The 26,330-nt window shown below is 40.6% G+C and overlaps 1 protein-coding gene across 2 annotated transcripts in view; it reads left to right on the forward strand.

Annotated features, from left to right (window-relative positions):
- The window catches only part of PPP2R2A (protein phosphatase 2 regulatory subunit Balpha), a 39,710-nt gene extending 14,779 nt beyond the window's left edge, over positions 1-24,931 (forward strand). The window contains exons 1-9 of one of the 2 annotated variants that reach the window (XM_035891362.1): positions 12,772-13,299; positions 13,663-13,760; positions 18,697-18,862; positions 19,468-19,580; positions 19,848-20,025; positions 20,968-21,132; positions 21,687-21,856; positions 22,696-22,787; positions 24,101-24,931. In XM_035891362.1, the coding sequence (XP_035747255.1) occupies positions 13,200-13,299; positions 13,663-13,760; positions 18,697-18,862; positions 19,468-19,580; positions 19,848-20,025; positions 20,968-21,132; positions 21,687-21,856; positions 22,696-22,787; positions 24,101-24,380 (1,362 nt within the window). In that variant the 5' untranslated portion in view covers positions 12,772-13,199 and the 3' untranslated portion in view covers positions 24,381-24,931. Of the gene's footprint in view, positions 1-12,771; positions 13,300-13,662; positions 13,761-18,696; positions 18,863-19,467; positions 19,581-19,847; positions 20,026-20,967; positions 21,133-21,686; positions 21,857-22,695; positions 22,788-24,100 lie in introns of those variants that run through there. The other variant, XM_009635788.2, reaches the window with a different exon arrangement.
- The last annotated feature ends 1,399 nt before the right edge of the window (positions 24,932-26,330 follow it).

Raw genomic sequence — 26,330 nt, forward strand, 5'->3', positions numbered from 1 at the left:
AGAGTTGCTATTTAATTTCTCTGTTCCAGCATAAAGTTTATTCTGGAAAATCAGTAAAGAATTTTTGTCTGCAGCAGCGCTAAGATTGAGATGTTACTTGTTGGAAATTAGGTATGCAGAAATGGTTTTGCTGTAGCTTTATTAATGATATGTTGTAAGGTAAAGCTCTGTAGGCAGAAAATATGTTGGAACAAGTCATGTACCAGAGTACTGAGGCTGTGTTGGAGCAGAAATAGGAAAAGCTGTTATTTGTAATCCTTCTTGTCTCAATTCTCCTCGTATTGCTCAGTAAGTCTCTTAGTTTTGTGAGTGATAGTGACAGAACATTTGGGCACCTAAGGGGATCTTGAATGACGCAGTTGTGGGCATGAAGTTAGTTCCTGCTAGAGTTAATTTTGTTCCCCTATAAATTAGGCATGTGTGATCTGTATGCGATTGTACAAAGGCCCAAAATGATGAGTGACTCCCCAGCTGAATTCTGCACAATACAAATATGAATTAACCCTTCTGTCATCTTTGCCCAGGAAGACCTCTCATAAATCAGTGTAGGTTTTGCTGGCTGAACAGTGTTTCTCTAAAGGAAATGTAACTGGTGCGGATCGTATATTGTACTGCTTAGTACGATTACTTTGCCTAAAGGGATAATGTATGGTTGAGGGGCACAGTCCCTGTAATAGTACATGTTTGAAACAGGAAAATTCAAAGGGGAGGAAGCTCTTTTTCTTTCTTGTGTCATTTAGTCAATCATCACTGCGTCTGCAGTAATAGCTCAAACTCTTTCTCTGTAGTATAAGCTGCGGGAGCAGAGAACACTGACACTGCTGGTTTCCTCCTTCAAGCAAACCATAGACTTCATGTTCTACCGGGCTTACATTTTAGCTTAATTTCACTTGGGATTAAAAAAAAAAGTTGTTCTTGGGTAGAGTTATATTGCTGCAGCACCATGCAGAGAACACATATTTGTTTTCTTTTTTTTTTTTAGTGTACTTAAACCACACAAGGAAGGCTTAGTTATGTGACTGTTCAGGGCTGTTACAAACTTTGTTGGTCGCCAGAATTCTGTGGTGCTTGATTGAAGCCTAAAGGTTTGGGCTTCTTATTTGCATCTAAACAGGGACGTTTCATTTTTCCAGGTTAAGTGCTGTGACAAGAGTGGGGCACAGACATACCTAGGCCAGGTATCTAAAATGTCAGATGGCTTTTTATTTAGTAGGTGATGCTTTCAAAAGGAGTAAGCCAAGAATTACAATGCATCTAGGTTTTTAAACACAGATGTTGCTTAGGTAGTATGTTTTCTCTACTTTGTGTTTTTGTTCTTTTTATTTATATTTCCCGTTAAACCCATCCTTTCTGATGGAGCGATAGATGGCAACTTAGTTTAGGGGTGCGTAGCTTCTGAAGGCGATGTTATCCAGAGGCTGGAAATTAGTGTTCACAATCTTTTTTTTTTGATAATCCTAACCTCAAATGAAGAGGAGTTTTCGCTGCAATCGAAAAGGGGTTGATGCAAAACTAGGTGTGACACATATTCAGTAGGAGGGCCACTCTTCCTCTTTCCCCACCTGAAAATAGACTTAAGCTTCACAGGTTGGAAACTCTCAGCAGCTGAATTTTGTGAAGTTCAGAAAACTGAACCCCATGATAGCTTTCACCTTGAACAGCTGGCTGGTATTTAAAAATCCTGATACATTGGATTTGCTGTTGACTACCTCTTTGCTTAAAAGCAGAACAGTTCTGCTGGTTGGAGAGAGAAAAGCTTGTGGACATACTTGAGCTGGTTGGGTTTTGGTTGTGGTGGTTTTTGTGGTTTGGTTTTTTTTTTTTTATTATTTATTGTGTAGTATTGCAGTGGCTGCAAAGAACAGGCTCAAGGAGAAGCTGTGACCTTTAACTGCTTGTTCCTAGTTGTGAATAAATGTTGTAGTTCCACAACCTGTGAGATTATGCAGCCGCCTTTCTAAGGTTATTTAAGACTGGTACCAGGAGTGGGTCTGGATTTCTGCCACTTACGCCTCTTATGTTTATGATATTAATAAACTGGTGTCAAATGTCCTGGGAACGGGTGATGCAGGTTGAAAGACCTTTGTTTCAGCCAACAATAGACCTGAATTAGTGTGAATAGGAAAAGCAAATAGGCGCTTCCTGTCATGTTTTAAGGACTACTTGAGTTTGGGGAAGCCTGGGTATTAAGAGATTTAAACTAAATGCTCATCATTTGCTTTTTTCCCCTAGTAGAACGTTCCCTGTGTATCTGTGCATATCTATTAGTTTTTCTAAATATGCTTGCAGTACTAACAAAGTAAGGTAGAGTCTCATTTGTTGGAATAGCTTCTTTAGGGTATTCATTGGGGGAAAAACTCTAAATCTATGTAATGAAGATCTAAAGAGGGGAGTTGACTTAGTTGTTGCTTTCCTAACCAGATTTGTTCCGCAAGTTAAAACATAAGTCCTCTTGCAAAGACTAGAAACTAGTTGAATTAAAAATATCTGTGTGGTGCTTCAGACCACCTTGAGGTTCAGTTGCCTTTCGTAGGGCATTGTAAAAGTCCAGAACAATGCTATTTGTGGTTTCAAGGCAGAGGATGCCTTTAGAGACTCAAGGGAATGCTTGTCAGGTATTAAAGAATCCCTTATTACTGAGTTTGAGGTATTTTCAGGCTGATCTAACTTGCGTTGAACTGAAAAATGGCTCTGTCTTGAACTGGTAATGTCTCTGCTCTGTCGTAACTTGTGGATTGAATTATTTGGATAGTGGTAGTCTTCTGGAGTGGCAGAGGACAGTAGGAAGCTTCACACATGCCCCGCTCCACCCCCCTCAATTCCAGGATGGGAGGAGTCGTAGGATAGATCAGCTTAGGCGTATGTGTAAAATACACCCTCCGAGGTCCTAGTGACAGGCAGGTGAAGGCAGCTCCCAGAGGACTTGGAAGCTGTACAGGCAGGGCTACAACTAATGTTTCGCTAGTTCCACGCTGTGTTATGTTCTTGACATGACCTAATGCTGGAGCTACGTTAACCTCATTAGCTAAATACGTAGTGCCTAAGCGTGGGCAGCCAAGTCAGCTGGAGCTTTTGTGGTGTTTGCATCTGGACTGATGGGTTGTAAATGTATTTAGTTTCCCGCTTCTCTGAACGCACTTCCACTGGCTGCTCCTCACTCTGCTCTCCCAGCTAGATGATGTCTGGCTTAGGGGCAGGGCAAGGTACTGGGAGCTCGGTTGGTTTGCAGCCTCTTGTGAACTGAAGATACTGCTGTGGTCAGTGTTTTCTCTTTCACCTGGTGGAAGAAGCCCGTTGGTTTCCTATGCATTTGTTCTGAAAGGAACTGCAATAATGTCTTCAGGTTTAAAAATAGAAAGTAATTAATCAAGGTCATGAGGGTTAATGATTTCTATCCAGAAACCAAACAGCTTTGCATTTGTTTATATAGAGACAACGTTCTTCTATCTGCTGTTGTTAGGAGAGGATTTTTCACAGTAATTTTGAAGTGCTTTATTATTAACTAATTTGGGGTTAAAAAAAAAAGAAACCAAAACTATTTAATTCTCACATCAGATGAAATGGGTTCAAGGCACCAGTTCAAGATTGCGTTCAGCTAACATGTACTAGCCCTATAGGATTTTTTTTCTTCTGTAGGTGTACAAAGAAGTTTGCATAAACAGAATTACAGAATGCAGTGCCAGACTTGGTGAGCAGAAATGAAACCTCTCCAGTCAGGTACAGCCCAGTAGCTACAGTAATTGTGGTACAGGTGTTGCTTTACGAGTTCCATGGTGGATCACAGTTTTAAATTGATTTAAGGTGTAAAAGTTGTTTTCCAAAGCTCATAGCAAATTTTGATGTGAATGCTCTCACTCCTTTCACAAAGATCAAACTTTAAAGCAATTTTATGTCGTTTTAAGTGGTAGGAAGCAGGGGCCAGTCAGTTTGCATTGGTGTATGACACATCTGTTTTCAGAGCGCTTCGACTTGCTACTGTTTGTCATCTCTGTTTTCTCTAATGCCACCACAGGTGTCTTGGAGTCATGGATACTGGAGACTTTGAATTTCCTACTATAGATGGAGACAGGAAGCCAGTGGTCTGAGGTTTAAATCGATTTCCTTTCTAGCAATACAAATTCTGACCTTAGTTAGGAAACAGTTGTAAGTGTAAGCTTGTGCAGCCTGTACATACAGATAGAAATGCACTTAACTGGCATTTTGGTTGTGGGCTTGATAGCCTTTTGCCACTACAACTGTGCTGTCTGGAGATGTGGTTACTCCTGAGCTTGTTCCTTCCCCTGCCCCCAGCAAAATTGCTCATCTAATGCCTTCAGTTCAGTCTTAATGAACTCTGTTAGCGTTGCAAAACCCAAACTGCTTAACGTAACTGCGGTGTGTTAGGCATCATTCACAAAAGTTTGAGGTGGTGGTAATGTCTGTCGGAGGTCAGGATCAGAGTGTTCCCTGTAGTGATTTCTGCTACTTCTGAAAGTTGCTGTTGAGGTAGCATGCTTGTTTGTTGGCCTCTTGCCTTAGTCCAGAAATGGACCATAGGAGAAACTGGTGATGAATATGGTGGTGGAAACTTGACCTGAATGGAGATGTTGAAGCTTACTGATGTTGGCCCACAAACAGCAGTTGCTCAGTGAGGCACAGAAATTGTTTACCAAATACAGGAATTAAAATATTTAGCGTGCTACTCCTTATACAGCTTAGACTGTACTATTGAACATAGAGCGTGCGTTCTATGAATGGAGTTTAAATAAGGAAGTTGCTTTGATAGCAAGGTTAACTTAAGATCGCTTAAAGACCTTCAAATGTGTAAGGAGCTGCTTTTGCAGATGAGAGGCACTTTATTTTGGTAGACGGTGATCCTGTTCCCTGCTTTAGTATTACCTTGGTAAAATACTTCATCTGCATATTCATTAGTATTCCAACTCATAGCGGGTTTTGAGTCCCTTCGGTTGCAGTTCTAAGGCCACCTCGCTATAGCTTTGCAGACAGGAACGGCTTCTGTTGCGTAGGGCAGATGGATTTGGAGTTGTACTCTGAGCATTGAGCCTAGTAAAGCTATTTAGGAGAATTACTAGCCTTACATAAAACCAATGGCAACAAGATTAAGGCTGGTATTGCTGTATTATTTCAGTGGGAGGGAATGGAAGTTGGCTGCACGGTAACTGTTGTGTTTCCTAAGAAGGCTTAATAAAAATAGTTGTTTGCATAAAGTTACAAAACCACAGAATAACATTGTTTTGAGCTTAGTACTTAAGTTGCATTATCTGCAGACTATCTAAGAACATGTTATAAATGCATCTGTAAACTCAAAGCCATCCTAATACCCCTATATGCTATGAAATAGTTGTCTTTTTTTTTATATATGTATATATATTTATATGTATATAAATACTGGTTCCTTCCCTTCTATTCTTCCTGCTTTCATTTAAAAAAAAGTGGCTGAATTCAAGCTCCTGCTTCTGAAGGCTGGTGATAACCAAGTTCTTACTGTCACTGCTAGTATGCAGGTTTGACAGCGTAAAGAGTAATCTCAGGAGGATGCGGTGTACTTAAGGATACTACATGAGCCCTGCTTTGCCATCGAAGGGTAGAACCCTCCTTACCTGTTGGCCTACTGTGAACTGAAGCAGAGTTGCAAGGTAGGCATCAGGAGTGTTAATGTAACTTAGGAACCTACAGGAAAAAGCTTTATCAGGAGGGGTCCAACCTTTATTTTAGGGAACTGAATAGAAAGTTAAAAATAAGATGTGTAATAATGAGTAAATCACTCAGGCTTTCAAATCCACAGTTGAACTCTAGTTGAACTAGGGCTTGCCTATTCTAGAAAGTGATTTTTATTTTTTTTTTATCAAAGCTTGGCAAAGAAGGGGGGAGAGGAAAGACTGAATAAAAGAAAAGAACTGGGAATATAGGAAAGTCCAAGAAACTGAGGGAAGTACGGGGTTTTAGGGCTGTTTGACAAGGCTTATATACTTGGTTATTTTGCTTAGGGTGAGTAGTTTATGCAGTGAACTTCAGATGTGAAGTGCTACATGTGTTCACTGGTTGGAGACTGGTATCTTGTGTGTGTCTATCACACACAGATACCTATGTAAATAGGATTAGGAGAGTCTCAACGTTTAAATACATCTTTACCAAACAGCACTAGAATCCCTTCAAAATCAATGGGGAAAATGAGTTCTTGATGATTGCATGGTTTTGATTTTCAGCATCACAGGGCCTGGAGCACTTGCAATGGATGTGGATGCTGGAGAACACTCTGTAAATCTTTCTCCCTGCGTGTAGATCGCCATGATTTGCACAAGCCAACAAAACTGACTTAATTACTGTCTGCTGCTTGAACTGCATTCGGCTCCTGCATGTTTGTGTTCTAACCCTGGTAGGGCCAGCAGCAGCGTGAAGCTAGCTGGCCAGCGTACAAATTCCACTCCCCTCGCTGTTAAGGTGCTTTGTGTGCTCTTTGTATGCAGCAGTGTTGCAGGACTGGTACTTAGCAGAGGAACAAGTAAGCAGTTGGCTCTTGCAGTGCTTCATGGCACAGAAGGGAATTCTTTTGCCATAAGGGTAACCCCTTTCTTTACTGCTGCGTTTCATGTATTTCATCCTGTCCTTATATTTCTGAGAAATGAATATATTTTTAATGCCCTCTCCTAGTAAAGAAGAGATCTATGTAAAGGACTTCTGGAATGACTCTTGAAGTAAATTGAACAGTAGAAATGCCTTATCCCAGCTGCCTTTGGTTTTGTTGCCTAGTCACTTCTGAGAGACGGAATGAATGCAGAGAATCACTCTTGAAAGTGAATGAAGAAAAGGGAAATGAAGTCAATAGTAAAACGGTCATGGTAACTTTAAAGTATACAATCCTTGTGTTCCCTTCCCCCTCTATACATACATAAATTAGGGATGAGGCTGGAATGCAGAGGGTGTTTTCTTTTATACCATCAGTACTAAACAGTGCTTGCCATTTTGCTCTCTCATTCATTCCCCAGTGCCTATAGCTGTGTTGGGAGGTCTCTTCTCTGCAAACACACATGTATAGTCTCTCTCTCAATCTTAAAAAAATTCCTGTTCACTTTGAGATTAACACTTTTCTATCTAGCTTAAGAGACTTAATACGCAGTATATTAGGACTCTTGATCAGTGTGGTAAATCAAAAACATGCAAACAATGCGGTGATTTTGGGATGACTCAGGCATTCAGAGTGCATTGTGTAGCTTCTTAAAATATTTGAAGCCTTGGAGGAGCTTTTGTTTTCTCTCTAGTGTTTTGGTTGCTTTTTTTTCCCCCCCCCCCAACAATGAAGTACATAACTCCAAAACAAAATCATTACTGGAAACAAGAAAGTCCAATAAAAAGTCACCATTTTCTGCCGTTAGCTGTGACTTGAGCTTGAGTTTTTGGAAGTTGCATCTGTTTAGTAATCTGAAGCAGGAACATTTTGCTTCACCTGGGATTAGAAAGGACCAAGCAACTCACAGGTTATTTCCAGTTACTTTAGGTCTGCAGGTTCTCCTGGACAGGTACTGTTGCTCAGTTTTGAGCATGTTGACTTTATCTTCAGGGATAAATCTAGGAAGAATGGGTCTGGTATGCTCAGTAATTCTGCACTGAATTCAAATATTCCACTGTCTTTGTCCCTCATGATGTTTATCCATTCCTATGCTGCTTCCTCAATTTCAGGCTTTTTGAGCTTCCTTGGATTTTAATAATAATCTGAAAAGTTGTTTTTTAATGGTTCCCATTCCAGACAGTTTCTGAAGTATCCTTGGAAGGATGAATTGATGCTTAGTTTGATCAAAATAGCTTCTTTTAACTTAAGGCTGGCAAACTGAGGAAGTAGGCTCCGCATTTGGTCAGTGAATTGTCTTTTTAGTCCTTAGGACAGAATCACCAACCTGTAACTAATCTGCTCCGCGTTATGCACGAGATTTGTTTGAATTGCTCCTTTGGAAAATTCCAGAAACGGCATTTTGAGCCACTGGGAAGGTGTATAAACAATGAAGAAGTACCAAAATGCTTTTTAAATACTACAATTCTTTGTTCGGTCCTTGGAAACATCAGGAGATTGCTCCACTTGTGTAAACATACTGATTTACTTGCTCTCTGCTTAGGCAGCAGATCAACGTGATTCCAAAAACTTGCACAGAAACCTTTTAGGTCTGCTGAAATAAAGACGCTCTTTGTTCACTGCCGTGATTGACTTGCTGCTGTAGAGTAGGTGACATGTTTTGCCTACCAAGCATGTTTTATAAGCAGAGTTTATATAAAGTTCATGGTACATTAAAATAGATAGCCTCTTCTGTACTAATAAAATACCTTTTATTCTATTATTGGAAACAAATTTAATACAGAATCGCTTTTCAGGGTCACAATGGGCCTTCTGGAACTAAGTCATTGGATTATAGTCGTCTTTTGCTTGTTTGAATTGATAAAGCTGTTTTATTCCCTTATTCTGTAGACTTGTTGATAGCGGTAAAACTTTAGCACAGCCTTTCTCTATTATTTCAGAAACCTTGCTTCTGCTAGCGCATGCGTGGTTCTTGTTCAGCATTCACTGAAAAGCCTGGACGGCCCCCGAAGTGTGAAAATGTTTTTTAATACCTGTCGCTGAGGTTTTTCTTATTGCAAACATTGCTTTCTTTTAAAGGGAGAAAAGGCATTTTGAGATGTGTCCGATTCCTTTATTCATCTATCTTTGAACAGTGTAATCCGCCCACTTTCATTTGAACTGGTCATCTCTTGGAAGCGCACTGGCCCGGTGCCTCAGTTTTTCAAACCATCTGTGTCCTGCCTGACATGACAGGTGAATTACTCAAAATAGCAAAAGTTGGTGTAATAAATATGGACGAAAAATTCTGAAGTTATGTTTTTGTTATCTTCAGAAGCCCCCTAGGAAACAAGTTAGGTTTGTGTTGAGTGGCTGTTCTCTCGCAAGATGATTAATCAGCAGAAGCGTGTGTCTGCCACCGGTTAAGAATTGCTTGGGCCCTCTGGTATGTCTCCCTTTCACCTGGCGAACTGCAAACATGTCACTTGAAGCATTACCGAAACTTGGAGATAAATGTCTTTGCTCCCAACCCCCTCTCTGTCAACGCTAGACGCCTTGTTTTGATTCCTTTGGTTCTTCAGGTTCCTGTCTCCACGTCTGACACGGGAAGAGCTCAGCTTACTTGAATCTTGTGAAGACAAGTGTCCACACCTTGTGGTGGTTTTGATTTCTATTGGAGCACTTGAAGTGAGGATGTATCATGGAAACAATACATAAAAAGCCTAGAGCGGGTGGTGAAAATAAAGATTGTGTGCAGAAGAAAAAGCAACCCTGACAGCCGTTGCAAGAAACTAGATTGTAGCTGCTGTATCTGGGAGAACTGTCAGGAGGTTTCGAGGGCTCCTGGGGCGGCAGCCTCTGCCCTGTTGGCGTGTGCTGACAGGTCGGGGCCGGAACTCTTTACAGTTCGGTGGGATTTTTAAGATCACTGGCTTGGTTTGGCTGTAGTTTTGAGGTAGGGATACAACTCTGCTGGTTCTGGTTTGGGTTATAGCGTTTCACTTGACCTGCTGCAAAACGTTTTCCCTCAGGGCTGTATATGTGCAACGGCAGTAAATGGGCTTCAGGGTGTGTAGGTGATCCCCCCCCCCAACCCTCCTTTGCTTTTAGATCACTGAAAACCATTATTTGGAAGTATTTAGTAGTCTCAGAAGTGTTTCTACAGTGTTAACAAGCGCCTGTGAAGGGATATTCAAGTGGAACTAAAGAACAACCATATACATCTGTGCCAGGAAGTAGTTTTAAAAACTCTGGTAACCCTTGAGCTGTTTATCTCAAGTTGTGCAAGAGGAAGAAACTTAGTACAGGTATTGCAGGTGTTCTACAGGAATGTAGATATCCATTTCTATCCTGTTCCTCCCTTTTGTCAGAATGATGGCTTGGTCTTGTGTGTTTGATGTTGCCCTGTAGTGTTTTAAAATCTCAGCACTTGAAATGTCACGCTTCATCTCGGTGTCAAAGATGTCTCGAGATGCTTGGAGAGAGACAGATCCGATCTCTCAAGGCATGGGTGACTTGGTGGAAGTCTGTTAACAGATAATGCTATCTAACCGTATCCTGTGCGGGGTACGGTTCTCAGATAAAGTTTTGGTGGCTATTTATCTCTGATACTGGTGCTTGAAGACGAGGGCATTGAAATGAATGCAGCAGTAAACAGCAGAATGCATCCTGTTCCCAAAAGCCGTCGGTGTCAGTAGAGCACCTATACATCTGCTTCTCCCTCAGATATTCCTCCCCAGCGCTCTTGGCATACAGAAGGGATCATTTACAAGCTTCTGGACAGTGAGAGCAGCCCTCTGTGTTTGCAAGACTCCCACCTAGAGACTCCAGCAAAAATAGCATGCACAAAAGGGAGGAGGCAGAGAGAAGGCAGCGCGTTCTAGAGATGCTCTCTTGCCCGTTGCAGCGCTGAAGGACTAAAATAGCCCTACGTGTAACTATCATGGGGATTATAGTTACCATCTAAAAAGAAAAGGATAACATTGATTTTATTTGGCAACGAGGGTGTTAATACAGATGAAAATACACAAGCGAATCAGTGCACTGCGGAAGATGAAATGCTTCCCCTGTCAATTCTCAAACACTATTAAATCCGCCCAGTTCAACACCAGTGCCTTGATGTCTCTCTCTTTCTTTGACCAAGGTATGGGAATACAATATTCTTAACGGTGAGTTACTGCGTTTAAAATGTATGATTTGTTGCTTTGCTTTACAGTACTGATTTATTTTTTTTTTAATATAAAATATGCATCTCAGCCCTGTTTTGGGACTAGTTAAGCAGAAATCATTTTTCTGCCTACTTTTTTAGCATGTTTGTTTTGTCCTTGGAAAGGGAACAGTCCAAGGTTGCGGTGTAGAAGGCACATCAGACTATAGATGTAGCTTGAGTTTAAAAACTAATTAATAATTTTCTGTAGTGATTGCTTCTAATGTATATATTTTGTTTCTAATTTAAAATTGATCCAAGTACTTGAAAATATCTTGTGCATAGTGTTGATGAGGTCCTGGGGAGTTTGGAATACCTTGTCACCACTGACAGAGGCTGCTGGACTTTTTGGAGGTGTGGGGATCTTAGTACTGAAAGTTCGTTTGTGCAGTTGAGTCTATAGACAAACCAGGACTTGTATCAGCTTGGAGATGACTGATACCAAGCTTGGATGGTCTTGAATGTTAAAGTAAATGAAAGAAGTGAGAATGTCTAGAATTGTTACAGAAAAGTGATTAGCTTTGTGCTATGAAACTTGTAGAATTAAATACAATATATTTTATATCAATAGACCTAAGGAAATGGAGGGTTTGTCCCTTAATTTAAGGCTTTTCTGGCTGTTGTTGCTGCCTATTCTAATGATAAGGCTTCAAGCCTAAGTATTTTGACCTTGTAAAACTTCAGTGTCATTCACGAAGTACATACTATGATGAATTTATCCATCTGGTCTTAGATGGGTATGTAAGATTTTTAAGGTGAATTTGCTCTGCTGTTCTTGCACATACATGCGCGCATTTAGATCTGCTGATAACTTGCTGTAGACTTCTCTGGTTTAAGGCTGGCTTAGCTTGTAGTGTTAAATCTCTCAATGTTTCTCAAAACAGTAATTATTCTGTAGACTCCTCACTGCTGAGAGGTGAAGTATCTTGTTTTTCTTCAATTAATTGATCATTTCCTTAAGCTCTTCTCCTATCAGAGGATTACAGCGATGTGGTTTGCGTGGTATGGAATAGTCAAAATTAGATTGCTTGGTTTGCACTTGAGTCTTTCTGCATACCGGATTTGATAAATTGTATGTGATCTCTATGCCCTGCTCACCTGTGAAAGGTACATACTGAATGGCATATCTTCATCTGAATGGTACGCAGTCTTAAGTCTTACAGAGATGAGAAATCACTTCAGCCATTCATTCGCATGTTTATGAACAAGGTGAAGTAACTGTTACCTTCCGAGGTGGGGGAATTATGTGCAATTGAATCAAGGTTTTTCTGTGCGTGATCTGGATCCTGGTTTATCTACATACAAGCTTACATCATATTTATGTCCTTAACACAGTGTTCCTGAGAAATTTGAGCCTGTTTGTGTTTTAGCAGGGCTGGATAATCATGGCAAGAGAGGTCGACGGAGATGGGATAATCTTGTGTTTATCCTTCGTTATATGGCAGTTTATGCTGCGGATCAGAAAACACAACTGAGCTATAGATACCTGTTCATGCCAAGAATCTGACTCTGCATCTTTTGCCTCTGAGGATTTTGCAGCCGAGTTTGGCCTGCTTGTCTAGGCTGTCTTTGCATTGTGCAGTTTTCAGACAGACACGCTGCGTGCTTGTAGCTGCTGTGTAATGCAGTTATTAAAGAACAGCTCGCTGATGTCCTCGGAGGCCACCGCCCATGTGCCTGGGACAACCCGAGAATGATGCAAGTTTCATTTTGCGATTAAAATGAGTAAGAGGAAAATCCTGGGTGTTTCACCTCTTCAGAATGAACTGACCCTGCAGCTGTCTGTGATAAGATAGCTTCTGTGATACGCCGCGCAGGAGCGACTGCTTAAATTCAGACTGAGCAGCTTTTGTTTAGCAGTAGCTTCCAGGCTGTAGAGCGGGTACCAGACCTTTTTTAACCCTAAAAAAAAGAAGAACCCATCCAGTAGAAAACATCGATGCGTTGTTTATCTCCATTAGGCTGATGTGAAAGTGAAATAGCCTGAAGACTTGCATATGTAAAAATCTTAGGTACTTTCTTCTGCAGGAAATTAGATTTATGTAGTTGTATTGCAATTTGAAGCTGGCATTCAAGGAATGGATTGGCTTCTGATGCTGCTGTTTAAAAGTATGAGGGCGTGTGTGTGTTTGAAAATGTGAATTGGTGTGCTTGAGTTTAAGTTGTAATTTGTCCTCTTTTTTTTCCTGTAGAAACAGATCAATTTGATACTAGGCACGGCAGGTTTTTTGTCTATGTATATTCACGATTTAATTTTAGCACTCCATATAAAAAAACTTCTGGTAAGATAAACCTTCCTCATCCAGAAAAGACACTCCAGTTTTTTAGAGACAGTCTGTTGAATTTATTTCTTCATTTTCTGTAGCTGTTTTTGTTCCGCATGCTTGCATTCCTTAGAGCTGATGTCTGAACATCTCCACCCTACTGTTTTTGCCCTCAAGTTGTCAAATGTGTAGAGTGTCCTTTAAAAAAAAAAAAAAAAAAAGCTTTGAGATCACATGGATCATGATTGTATCCAATTCTGTTGGAAAGAATGGAGAAAATAAAGGTCTGAATGTGTATATACACAGTCTCTGCTGTTACAGTACAGACTGAAAATCCATTTCTGTACTATACAGAAAAACAGTTCTAAGAATCGATGATATAAACCTTTTTAAATTAAAACGATTTAGTGCACAACAGTGAACTTGTAGCTCTGGCATGGTGAACTAGTAACGGGTTTTCAAATACATAGCTTTAAAAAATTGCTTCTATATTTTTGAAGAAATCCCTACTTGTATTTTAGAACATAAGTATACTTAAACTGAATTGAAGTATACACTTTCGTTTTTGCTTCTCGTCGTAGCTTTCTTGGCCGCTTAGTATTTAGAAGTATTATTAACTTGTGGGGTTTATTTTTGTTCCTATGCAGCGGATATAATCTCTACAGTAGAATTTAACCATTCTGGAGAGTTGTTAGCAACAGGAGACAAAGGAGGTAGAGTTGTCATCTTTCAACAGGAGCAGGAGGTGAGTGCTAACTATTTAAAGTATATTTAATGTTTTATTCTGTTCATTCACTCTCTTTATAAAGAAAAGGAGAATACTTTTATAAAAAACTTTATACATAAAGTGCATGCCTGTGTAAGAAGTGATTAAAACAACGAAATTTTAGAGTGAAAAAGTTATGGGGAACGTTGTGACACTGTTAGAAATTAATGTAAAGATTCTGGGCTTTAGCTGTGGTCTAAAGAGTGTTTAGAGTGAAAGCAGAACGGGGGGGGTTAGGACGCAAAAAGACCTTGGGGAAGCTGAACTTGGTCGTTTTACAGTGACTCGTACTTGGCTGTGATGATTATTTCAGATTTCACTGTAGTTGGGGAAATTAAAGTTGTGAGTGTGTGGAAATTAAGTGAGTATATAATTGTGACCCAAGATGTCCTTTTCCATTTTGGTATCAATCAGGTAAAATAGTTGAAGGTTCTGTCGACATAGATGGCGTACACGGATCCAGGGTTTTCTGCTGGTTAAAATGTCCCCCAGGAAAGTCTCGGTGCTAGAGGGAATTCTCTTTTCAGACCATAGGGCTACATCCCTCATGCTGCTTTTGAACTGGAGTGGTGGTTTTTCTTCGTCTGCAGTCACTTTGCTTGCATTTGAAGTTAGAAGACAAAGCAGCTAGCTGGTCTGAATGCTATACAGAGCAGTGGTTGTTGGCAGTATTACTTGGTATGTAACTTAGAGTGTGGCAGCGGAGAGGGGAGGCAAAGCTTGCAAACATCGACGCCTTGACAAATTGTTTTTCCCCCACTGAAAGTGCGTTTGTGTCTGCATCACTGTTCCTGAATATAAAGAAAGTTTGAATCGCTGCACTCAATGGGTATACTTTTAATTTTGTGCTGTAAATATACTGATTACAGCTGTCTGTCCCCCATGAGATCTGCTCTCTCTTATGCATCCCATCTCTGCATCAGGCACAGAACTCCTCCATCTCTTCTTTTAGAGTGTAAGCTTGTTTCTTTACGCGTGTCCTTAGTTAGCTCTCAGATGGTTACCCATTTACACAAGCAGTGTATTTGTCTAAAACCCGAGTAAGAAAAGGGTATCCAGTGCAATAGGTTTACTTCTATTTCTCAGCAAAATAATACAAAATCTGTGGCTTTATTATCTCTTCGTTTGGTCTTCTGAGGATAAACCAGGTCGCTGTGCTGGTCTCTGTAGGCAACTCTAATACTGGAAGTTGGTGCATCTATGCTAAAATAAGCAATCAATATTAGTATTTGCATATGAGTAATAGCAAGGCTTGTTAGTGTACCTGACAACCAAAACAATTTGTTTTTATCAGTAGAGATTACTAAATATTTTCTGCTACTTTTATTTTTGTGTGACATTTGGCAATGTAAGCTTAGATTTTCCAGTTCTGTAAGCTGTTTTATGCAGTGAGTACCCTCGCTAACACTAAAATCAGAGATTTAAAATCTGATTTAAGTTTCGCATTAGTCTCAGAACATTACAACATAACTGCAGTGCTGAAGTGAATTAGGAGGACAGCTTCGTGTTATGAAAACTAATGTAACTTAAGTCACTAAAGGATTTTAAAAGCAAACAAACAAAAATCAACACCACCACTGCCTCCCAAACGATCATTACAATGAAACTCCCTTCCCCTGTACCCATTAGGTTAGAGCAGCAAAGGTATCTCTTATTTTATGCTTGTTCTTTTGGTCTTCGCAGAATTCTACAGCTAAATCTTCTAATGCCCCGAAAGAGCCTCTACTCCATGTTAAAGGCGGGAAAGCTGAGATGGAGTGCTTGATTTTTAATGAAGGCCATAGTTAGAAGTTGACTTGGTTAGAATTTATTTCAGGGAGAAGATAAAAAAGGCACTTCTGTCATCTCACTGCCTAGAGGAGTCATGCTGTTACTTAGAATAGAATTCTAGAATCGTTTCGGTTGGAAAAGACATTTAAGATAATCAAGTCCAACTGTTAACCTAACACTGCCAAGTCCACCACTAAACCCTGTCCCTAAGCACCTCATCTGCCCGGCTTTTAAATCCCTCCAGGGATGGGGACTTAACCCTTCCCTGGGCAGCCCATTCCAGAGCCTGACAGCCCTTTGGGTGAAAAAAATTTTCCTAATGTCCCATCTAAAGTCCCCTGGCACAACTTGAGGCTGTTTCCTCTCATCCTGTCGCTTGTTACTTGGCAGAAGAGGCTGATGCCCACCTTGCTACAGCCTCCTTTCAGGTAGCTGTAGAGAGCGTACTCCTTTCCTTAGCGTTTCGTTGAATTTCAACTCTCAAAATCCTGAATGGTGACAATTCCACAGTCCAACAGAACGAGTTGCTTGCTGCTGGTACGCAGGTAATTCAAGTGCCGTATCTTCCCTTTACAAATAAATCCCTTTGGTCAGTTGGTGCCATCTAGTGGGACATTCCTGCCTGACTAGCCTCTTCCGAAGTTTCGTTGGCCAGAGTCAGAGATGAACACAGTATGTATGAGCATGCTATGTCCTTACGGTAACCTGCCTGTAGTTTTGGGCACAAACTCTTGTGGTGGGTTGTTTGGGTTTTTTATTCTGGGTGTTTTTTTTTTTTTTCCTTTCTTTAAACTCTTGAGTTGTAGCTTGCATCCTCTAAGGATCCTTTAATGTAGCTGAAAGCTTAAATAGCTCATTGCCTGTGCTCAGGTTGTCTTTAAATGACTACTTCTGGTTTTGATGCATAACCCATGGCTCATGTTCTGATGATCTGTGACTCTAGGTATTGTAAGAACCACCTGGGTTATCAGATTAAGTTGCACAGAATTGGTTTTGGCATAATTTTGACTCGTTGGTGTTCAGGGAATGAACACTGGGGGCTGGATCCCCTAACGCGTTAGTGGCTAGATACACCACATGCACGACTGTCTAGAGCAAGCTTTATACGTAAGAGTATCTAGAAGAGAATTGTCAAAGGATTTGGGTTGGATTTGTGTACCACCGCCCATCACGCTGCGTTTCAGAGTGCTTTACAGACCGTACATAGAGGAAGAGAAACACTTAACACGAGCGCTCTGTATAGAGTTACACAAGCTTGTGTAACTTCACCCACTGCCAGAGTGCTGCCGCCTCTGGGTTGGAATGTGGCAGCCCTTCGCAGTGCGAAGCGGGTGACGTTACATAAGTTTGGGGCAGGAAATGAATACTGTATCTAATTGAAACTGAAGGAGGAATTTGCGTAGGCAGCCTGTAATCACCTAAATTGGAATTTAACGTAAGGCACTTGGGCCAACACCTTTTGTTTTGATTTTTTTTTCTCTATTTTTTTTTTTTTTGCCACAAGACTACCTGCTTTAAATTTTGCTTTTATCCTAAGGACGGATATCATATATTACTGATTTTACATACTATTCTAGTCCTGTAGAGTTGTATTAGAATACACAAGAAGTATATTTAAGACTCAGTCATTATGGTGAGTATGGAATTGAGGGAAAGTTCCCTGAATCCTGACCAGTATTTCCTAAAGCACAATAGATTTACTTCAGAAGTTGCCTGTTCTAGGCCGTGACCCTGCTTAACTTCTTAGGGCTAACTGAAACTTAGAACAAAGTTCCTTCCGTTCTCTAGGGTGGGAAAGCCGGTGTAATTGATAGGTGTGGTGCAATATTCCAGTGCCAAACTTTATTTGTAAGCGTTTATCCACTTTTCCCTCCTCCCTGCCCCCCCCCAGCTTATTGTTAAATGTAAGAATCCCTGCCAGCTCTTACTGTAGGGTATGAAGCAAGAGAAAATGATGCAAGGAATGTGACATACGTGGGCTAGCAAGGATCATGTCAAGAAGTATGTTTTAGTGAGGTGTTAAGGGATGACACGAATGGATGGACACGAGATGCGCAAGAGAAGGAAGGAGCGAAGTCCCCTAGACAAGAACATACCACAGGAGAGGTGCAGCCTCTTGAAATGGGTGGAACAGGAATCACAAAATTAAGCTTGAATTAATTTCAGGTACACCTAGCGAGCATTATTTTAGAAATGGTTCCAGTTTTCTGTTAAAATTCCCTCCAATGGGTAAGGTAAGGTTCAGTCCATGCGGTGCAATATCAGTGCTAGGAAGCCGCTGCCTAAAACGTAGCTTTTAGAAAGAGGAATGATGGAAGTTTGGAGGTTTTTTGGTTTTCCAAACGGCTCCATCCTGAACAAGCTAACTGCGGGTGTGACTTAATGTCAAAGATGGATTCAGCAGAGGTGTTAAGCTTTTTTCCCCTCATCTCCAGCATGAGGAAGAAAAAGCTTCATCAGCCGTTTAGAAGGTCTCGAGGAATGTGGGGATTATAAACCAGAATAGCAGAGATGCTTGTATAAATGTAGAGGTGACGTGTGGGATCTCTGTAGTGTGCTAGCAAGCTGGACTTACCCACAGGGTAGATTTGCCATGTGTATTTCTCTTGGGGAATACTTTCCTTAAAAAACAGGGTGGAAAAATTGAGGATGAGAGAATGATGAAGATTTTTGAATTTTTTTTTTAAAGAGAAAAAAAAAAATCATGCCTAGAATGTTCAGGCAAAATCTTAGTTTGCAAATTCAGCTGCTCAGAATTAATATGAGAACGTGCTGGAGATATTATTCACATGGCTGAGGGGAGTTTCTGGAAACTAGGAATCAAAAGCTGCTGCGATACCAGTTTCTTCTCTAATGCTTTCTTAGCCAAAATAGTAGAAACTCTAATCAAGTTCTTGCAGAAGAGATGATCCTCATTTCATGGCTTGTTGAAATAAGGCAAGTGGTACACCAAAGGATACTCGTGGCAAATCTGGCATAGGCAACAACAGAGTGAAGAAGTCCTAACCTGTTTTTATGCTAATTAGCAGTCTGCCTGTATATCTTGTTGCATAAATATAAATATCTCGTTCTGGCTTCTGCCTGCAGCCTTGAAAAGCATTCTGTTCGTTGCCTACATATCTTGATCATTTCGTTCTCTTTCTAGAACAAAACCCAGTCTCACAGTAGGGGAGAATACAATGTTTACAGTACCTTTCAAAGCCATGAACCAGAGTTTGACTACTTGAAAAGTTTAGAAATTGAAGAGAAGATCAACAAAATTAGGTGGTTACCCCAGAAAAATGCTGCTCAGTTTTTATTGTCTACAAATGGTAAGTTCCGACTTAACAGTCAATTTTGCACGGTAACCTACGCTACTGGGATTTTGTCTAATCCTTTCCACTTTCAAAAGGCTGGAAGCAAGTTGGGTTTCAATGCAAGTATCTAGGGATGTGGCTACCCAAGGGTTACCTGGTTAACTACACCGCTGCTGTGGCGTAACTGGATACCGAGGCCCCGCGGCATGGGGTGGAGCGTTGGTCATTGCTGCTGTGGTTGCTCTGGAGCAGAGGGGCTTGGCCAAGCTGTCGTTCAGCACCTTCGTATGCGAATAGCTGTGCCAGAGCTTACATTAGTCATTCGTAACAATCCTGATGCTAACTGAAACTTGCTGTCACTTTTCTAAAAAGAACAAACTGCGGAGGAGGTCTTTTTAATGCTTTTTGTCTTGTTTTCTCCAAGAGGTATTTTTGTCTTTTTTGGTACGTGTAGGTGCTCTTGTCTTGCTTGAAGGCTTCGTGTTAAAGTGCATCAACTGGTACCTTTTGCTAGAGCTCTAGTTTGAAACTTTGAAGGCTTCGTGTTAAAGTGCATCAACTGTGAAGACTGGTACCTTTTGCTAGAGCTCTAGTTTGAAACTGTGGCTGTTTCATTTCAGATAAAACAATAAAGTTATGGAAAATCAGTGAAAGGGACAAAAGACCAGAGGGTTATAATTTAAAGGAAGAAGATGGACGGTATAGGGATCCTACTACAGTTACAACACTACGGGTGAGTAGTTCACTCGCTGTGAATTAGCCACGTTCAAGAGATTTCTCCTCTCCCAAAAAACAGCACACAGATTACCCCGTGGCTCAGTGAGTAACTGCCCCATCATGAACTTGACATTTTTTGTGATGCCAGTTGGCAGACACGTTTATTCTGAGGTGGTCTTGAGTTACATTAATTGGCTTGGTGTATTGAAGGACCGTGATGATGAGTGCCAGTGTGTTTGTAGTACGCTTGCATCTCAAACTTCCATTGCTTTGTATTTTGCAGGTGCCAGTATTCAGGCCCATGGACCTCATGGTTGAAGCTAGTCCACGAAGAATATTTGCCAATGCTCACACGTATCACATCAATTCCATCTCCATTAATAGCGATTATGAAACGTACTTATCTGCAGATGACTTGCGGATTAACCTGTGGCACCTAGAAATTACAGACAGAAGTTTTAGTATCTTTTTTTTGTGTTGTTTTCTATGATGGGAACAGCTTGGCTACAACAAAACTGCTGGATTTTATTTCCTTTCATGAAAAGCTTTTTATATAGCATGCTTCTGGGTTATTTCTCCCTAGCAGTTGTAAGGACCTTTACTTCTGGAGAGGTAGCTCGTTGTGAGCTATGTAAGGAGAACTATTCATTTGCATGGTGAAAAACAGACTCTTTTAAAGGAGAAAAAAGCTTAAGGCTTCAAGTTAAATGTGCAGTTCTGGAAGGCAGCATTACAGGAAACTATCTTGCGAAAATGTTCTTGACTTGCAGTAGGAGGCAAGTCAGGGGAGTGCCACCTCAACAACGCTTATTCTTTTTTACCTTCTAACCTACCCGTCAGCCCCTCTCGCATGTGCACCTACAAATGTTGCAGGCAGTAGGATCACAGGAGAAGGTATTTGGTCCCATTGCTGGAGCAGAGATTTGTGGATAAATCAGCAGGATCCCGAGCAGAAATCACACATGCCTTCTTTATAATGTAGTAGTGTAATCAGAATTTAAGCAAAATAAAGTTCTGTGTGAAAAAACTCAGGTGACGTACATGTAGTATAGACTTAAGTACTGCTGAAGTGGAGCAAAAAAGAAATTAAGCTGGCTTTTGCTGTTGTAAGAATGAACTTCAAACTGATAGAGAATGTGGTGTTGCAGTCTTGCTTTGTAGGCAACTTGTGGGACTTGATTTTAACTTTTATCCAGTTGGTGACTGGGTCCCACAGTCTTTAGCGTGGAAGCCTTGTCCCGCTTCTAAATTCCAAGCATTATTTTGCTTTTATTGGCTTGTTTTAATTCTGCTTGGCTATTTCAGATACCCTTTTGTGAACTGAAGAAGCGTTGCTGAATACTTTTTAAAGCTGAAACGTATGTTACGAAAACTGGAGAAAATTTCTTAACAAAATGCTGTAGATATTGTAGATATTAAGCCTGCCAACATGGAAGAGCTCACAGAGGTGATCACAGCTGCAGAGTTCCACCCAAACAGCTGTAATACGTTTGTATACAGCAGCAGTAAAGGAACCATTCGTCTCTGTGATATGAGAGCATCGGCACTCTGTGACAGACACTCGAAACGTAAGTTCTGCCCCGCGTTGTTTGTTGTCTCTTTGTGGAGTGTGATACCTTGCTGTTAGGTGAAACACTGATGTGTGTGTATTTATTCATATTGGTTTTCTATAGTATATTGAATCGATCTAAAATCTAAATAAATTTAAAAATTAGATGGATATTTTGCCAGAGTAAAAGTAGTGAGCAAAATTATTAGCTGCTTAAGCTGATCCTAGACAATAGGACTAGGAATGGCTTTCTGCAGACTTCAGGAGGTCAACTACTAGTTGAGCTTGGTCTGTAACTGATGCTTGCTATCTTCCATGTGTGAATGAAGACTCCAAATAATGGTGAGTAGTTCACTTACTTAGAAGCTGACCTTGACTTGCTACAAAAATAAAATATTTCCGCGTACGGCAATTGTATCGTAAGGTGCTCTCGTTGAAAGTTACTGTATGTAATGCAGCCAGACTAGCCCAACGTGGCAAGCCTACTGAGAAAACGTTAACTTAATTTTGGTGTTTCTTGTATTGGATGAGACAAACTTACCTCCTGAAGTGCCTATCTTATTTTTTATACAGTGTTTGAAGAACCAGAAGATCCTAGCAACAGATCATTTTTCTCTGAAATCATCTCTTCCATATCTGATGTCAAATTTAGCCATAGTGGTCGATATATGATGACTAGAGATTACCTGTCAGTGAAGATCTGGGATTTAAATATGGAAAATAGACCTGTGGAAACATACCAGGTATTTGGCGAAGATGATGTAGGCTAGAAATGAAAACCTTGAAGCATGCTGAGTCTTGCTAATAGTCTTGATGTGGCAGTTAAATTTTTGTCTATGGACCCCTGTGTCCAGGCAAAGCATCAGCGAGATCTGTGGGTTCCACACACGTGCTAGAGGATCTTGCTATTTGCAGGCTTGATTGCAGAACCCAAAGGGATGTTTGGGTACAAAAAAGCCTCCCTCTTAGACACCATGGAAATGTGGAAAGGTCATCTTCAGCCATGAGATGGCACATCTCTCTTAGAGTCACCAGTTGGCTTTATATTCTCCTCTTCTTTCCTGAAGAAAACAGGAGGTAAAACATCTCCTTTGCAGAAAATGTTTTTGGCTGGCACTGAAAAATCGCTGTGGTGTTGTCTTAAAAACAAAAAAAATTGTGAAGGGATCCTCTTCATCACTGGAAGAAGATCAGTCGCCAAAGCATGATTTTTAGAAAGAAGCAAAGTCTGATAAATCCTTTCAGATAACCAAAAGGGTCGTGAGGGTATGGCAGCTGCTCAGAGAGGGAAAGCGTTCTGCAGAATTGCCGAGTTTTGGGAGCTGTCTCTTTCCCCACTCCGAGTGACTTGCTGCTATTTGAGTTGATTTGAAATCTCTGGAGGGCAGAGCATGTTAATTCATGCCTCTGTTCCTTTTGCTTTTCATCCATACAGTCTGGAGCAGGGAGCTGTGCGTGCTCCTGGGAGTAGGGTGGAAGCACTGTCAGGTGCATAGTTACTTTGGAACAGAACTTAGGACAATTCTTTTACAGGTATGCAAGTTCAGTATTCGTTCAGTTTATCTAACTTTTTTTTTTCCAGGTGCATGAATACCTCAGAAGTAAACTTTGTTCACTCTATGAGAACGATTGCATTTTTGACAAATTTGAATGCTGTTGGAATGGATCAGACAGGCAAGTTTAATTCTTCTCTATATACACTTAAGACCTTTCCAAGTCATTCTTCAAACGGGCAGCTTGAAGCATGGCCTCAAATACCTGTCTGATTTTGTTCATGGACTGGCTTGGATCATATTTTAGTACTTCAGCAGACTTTAGCGTATGTATATTAGCTCTTATCCCTTCATGTTGTAGCATAGGATTATAGAGAATTGCCTTGGTGCACTAGAGAGATGTAGAATTTGACTAGAAATTGAGTTTAGTACTTTGCTGGAATGAAATACTAATCAAATGTTCCAGCTGCTTAAACTGGAGCGATGGGCAAAGCGGTAAGAGATGGTTGTCTGCAGACTTTAACTGGTGAAATGCTACCAACACCCTAATCCACCTGGTTTATTATCCCTAGGGTTTCTCTTTGGGAGGGTGGCTGTTTCGTGTTTTGTTTTCCTGTGTATTCTGTTATGATCTGACTTTGGAATAAACTGTATGGGAATAAGGCCTATGCACTCAAACCCCGTTGTCTGACTGATGCTCTAACTGCAAGAAGCTGCCCCAGCGCTGTTGGGGACCCTGTGTGTGTGTGTTCTGTTCAAGCTGCTTTGTCAACAGGTAGAACGCTTGGGAAAAACCTTCTAGGAATTTTCTTTTCTTGAAAGGAGTTGTCAAGTTTGCCTTGCCGGGGCACGGTTCGCTAGCCAGTAATACCACTTGAGACAGCTGTTGCTTTTGTGTTGATCATGTCACGAACCTCTTACTTGCTAGACTCAAGCCAGCTCATTGTATCCCCGTCGATATTGTCAGAGGTAGCTTTTTTTTTTTTTTTTTAACTTGACATCTGTCTGCTCAAGTAATTTTTTGAGGCAAAGGAAGGACAGGGAAACTTCCGCTGAAAAGCTGATACAGAATAAGGATCTTGTGTAAGGTATCATCACAAACTCGGTATGTTAGTACCTATAGTCCTGCAGCTTGGGCGAAACTGAAATTGCATGGCTAACAGTCAGTATTTGGGCTTCCTTAGACCGCTTCCCCACGTGTGCATGAGAAGCAGATTGAATGATGACACTCAAATTGAAGCGCTCAGATAACAAAGCCTGTACCTTCAAAAGGGCCAGTTAAGGAAAAAGAGACTTTTAAAAAAAAAAAATAAAAATCTGTAAAACATTCAAATGCCTTGGTTTCACGTCAGATTGTAGAAGGTATGGGCAAGGGTGCCTGCTTTCTGCTTGGATAATAAGGCAGGGTCGTAGCTGAGACCCTGAGGTTTCGTAAGAGGAGAGGTTATTTTCGACTGAGCCGCTACTTTCTTCCTTCTCTCTTTCTCTCTGCAGCATCGTCATGACGGGATCTTACAACAACTTCTTCAGAATGTTTGACAGAAACACAAAGCGAGACATCACCTTAGAGGCATCCCGGGAAAACAATAAACCCCGCACGGTTTTGAAGCCCCGTAAAGTATGCGCAAGTGGTAAGCGAAAGAAGGATGAAATCAGTGTTGACAGCCTAGACTTCAACAAGAAGATTCTACACACAGCCTGGCATCCTAAGGAAAACATCATTGCTGTAGCTACTACAAACAACTTGTATATATTTCAAGACAAAATGAATTAGGGTTGGCATTCCTAACTGAAGAGTCCACTTCCTGCATAGTTGAAATAGTTGAATCTAGCATTTGTACCTGTAAACGAAAGAGAGCGAGAGGTCCATTGTGGCACCCCTTTCCAGTGTTTAAAAATGTGCCATATGACAACACACTTCTATAGCTACATGGAGAAAGCTCTGTTGATCCGTCACTGCGTTCTTCTCCATGTCTGCTAGCCATTTAGGTGAGGATAGGGCACTTTTTAATTTAAATGACTACTTGCACCATCTTGCCTAATGGACTAGATTGGACTGTATCAACATCGGTTTACTCCACTTTTTATGCCTTCCATTGTGATGACGTCAAACACAGGGAAAGCCTTCAATCATGCTATGGGATTTAATTGTGTAACCTCATTACTGTATCATTCGTGGCCCCCTTTTTTTATTAAATACAGCTCATTCTTGCTGTGGCTTGTAGCATTCCTCCTCCTTCTGGCCTCCTGGACTCCCCCTTTCCCCTTCGTCCCCCTCCACCTAGCCTTGGTGGTGGTGTATAGAAAAAAAAAAAAACAACAAAATAAAGCACATGAAATGGGTCCGTTTGGGGTCAGTGGTAAAGGGGGTCTGTGTTGCAACAAATGTTTTAATAAACAGCTGACTGTAATCACTCCTTGCCATGTCTGGCACCAAAAAAGAGAAAATAAGGAAAAAAAAAAAAAAACAAACAAACTACTGAATAAAAGTGACAAAGAATGGAGAATCTGTTTTCTTTTTTTTAATCTACCTCTTTATACAAATACTCTGTGTTTTACCTTAGATGCATGAAAATAAAATGATGTTTTTTGTAATGATTTTAACCAGTATTAATTATTTTTCATGGGAATGAAGAGAGGGAGGGATTTCACAACTATCTGCATTCATTCATGAATGACCAGAATACCAGCCGCAGTGTGCGTTGGCCACTTCCACTCCAAAACCATAAACTGCTGTCGCACTTTGCCGTAATCCGAACAGGTCAGTTACTGTTCCTGTATTCTCCAAGGCTCTTTTTTTTTTTTTTTTTTTTTAAACTGTTGCTAAAATTGGAACAGAAATAGAATTTCCAGGTTTTAAAATCCATTTTATGGGACTAATGTCTTAACGTTTGGCTTCATCCTGGTTTCTCTAACGCCTTGTTTTAGGATACAATGCCTTTAACGCCCTCTTCAGAAGAGTACCAAGTCCCCTGTGGCTTTTTACAAAGTTGTTTGAATTCTTGCCTGGCAGTATGATGTTACGTAGTACAAAATACCATGTGATGACCTAGGTAATTACTGCACTGCATTCGGAGATGCTCTATTTTCTGTATTTTATTGCTGTCGGTAACTGAGTGGAAATGTAGTTTTACCATGCAAGTATTTCTTCTGGCTTTTGGCTTTGCAAAGTTCTTGCACTCACAGAAACCTTAAACGGCGCAAGGATCAGAAAATGCGTGGAGTACAGAAGCTGCATGAAATAAGTGTTCCTAGTTATTGGAGAGATTTAAACTCTTCAGCAAATAAGGCTTACCCAAAGATGAACTAGATATTGATGCTTTATAAGGCTCATGAGTTTTTACCTCCAGATATTTTTGCTAATTGTGCTTTTTAGGTTTACTCTTCCTTCACGGAAACGTTCAGAATGAAGTTTAAAGTTGTAGTGACCTTACCTTGGCGGGGAGAATTTTCAGTTACCTACATTTAAATTATTTCTGTGGCTTAGTTAGAGAGGCATTATAATTACCTATTATTTGATCAACTGAGATACTGTTTCTGCTGTAAAATTATGGCTGGGTTAGAGGTCGTTAACAAGACTATTGCAACCATACTTTGATTTCTTTAAGTCCTTGTGCAGTGGTTTGAAAATGTAAAAATTGTAATTATTAGATCTGGTTCTCTTAAATACAGTATTTGTCTTGTAACATGCATGCCTGACCATGAGCCTTTGTAAGGATTTTAC

The sequence above is a fragment of the Egretta garzetta genome, unplaced genomic scaffold, assembly GCF_000687185.1.
Source record: "Egretta garzetta isolate BGI_Z169 unplaced genomic scaffold, ASM68718v1 scaffold233, whole genome shotgun sequence".
NCBI lineage: Eukaryota > Metazoa > Chordata > Aves > Pelecaniformes > Ardeidae > Egretta > Egretta garzetta.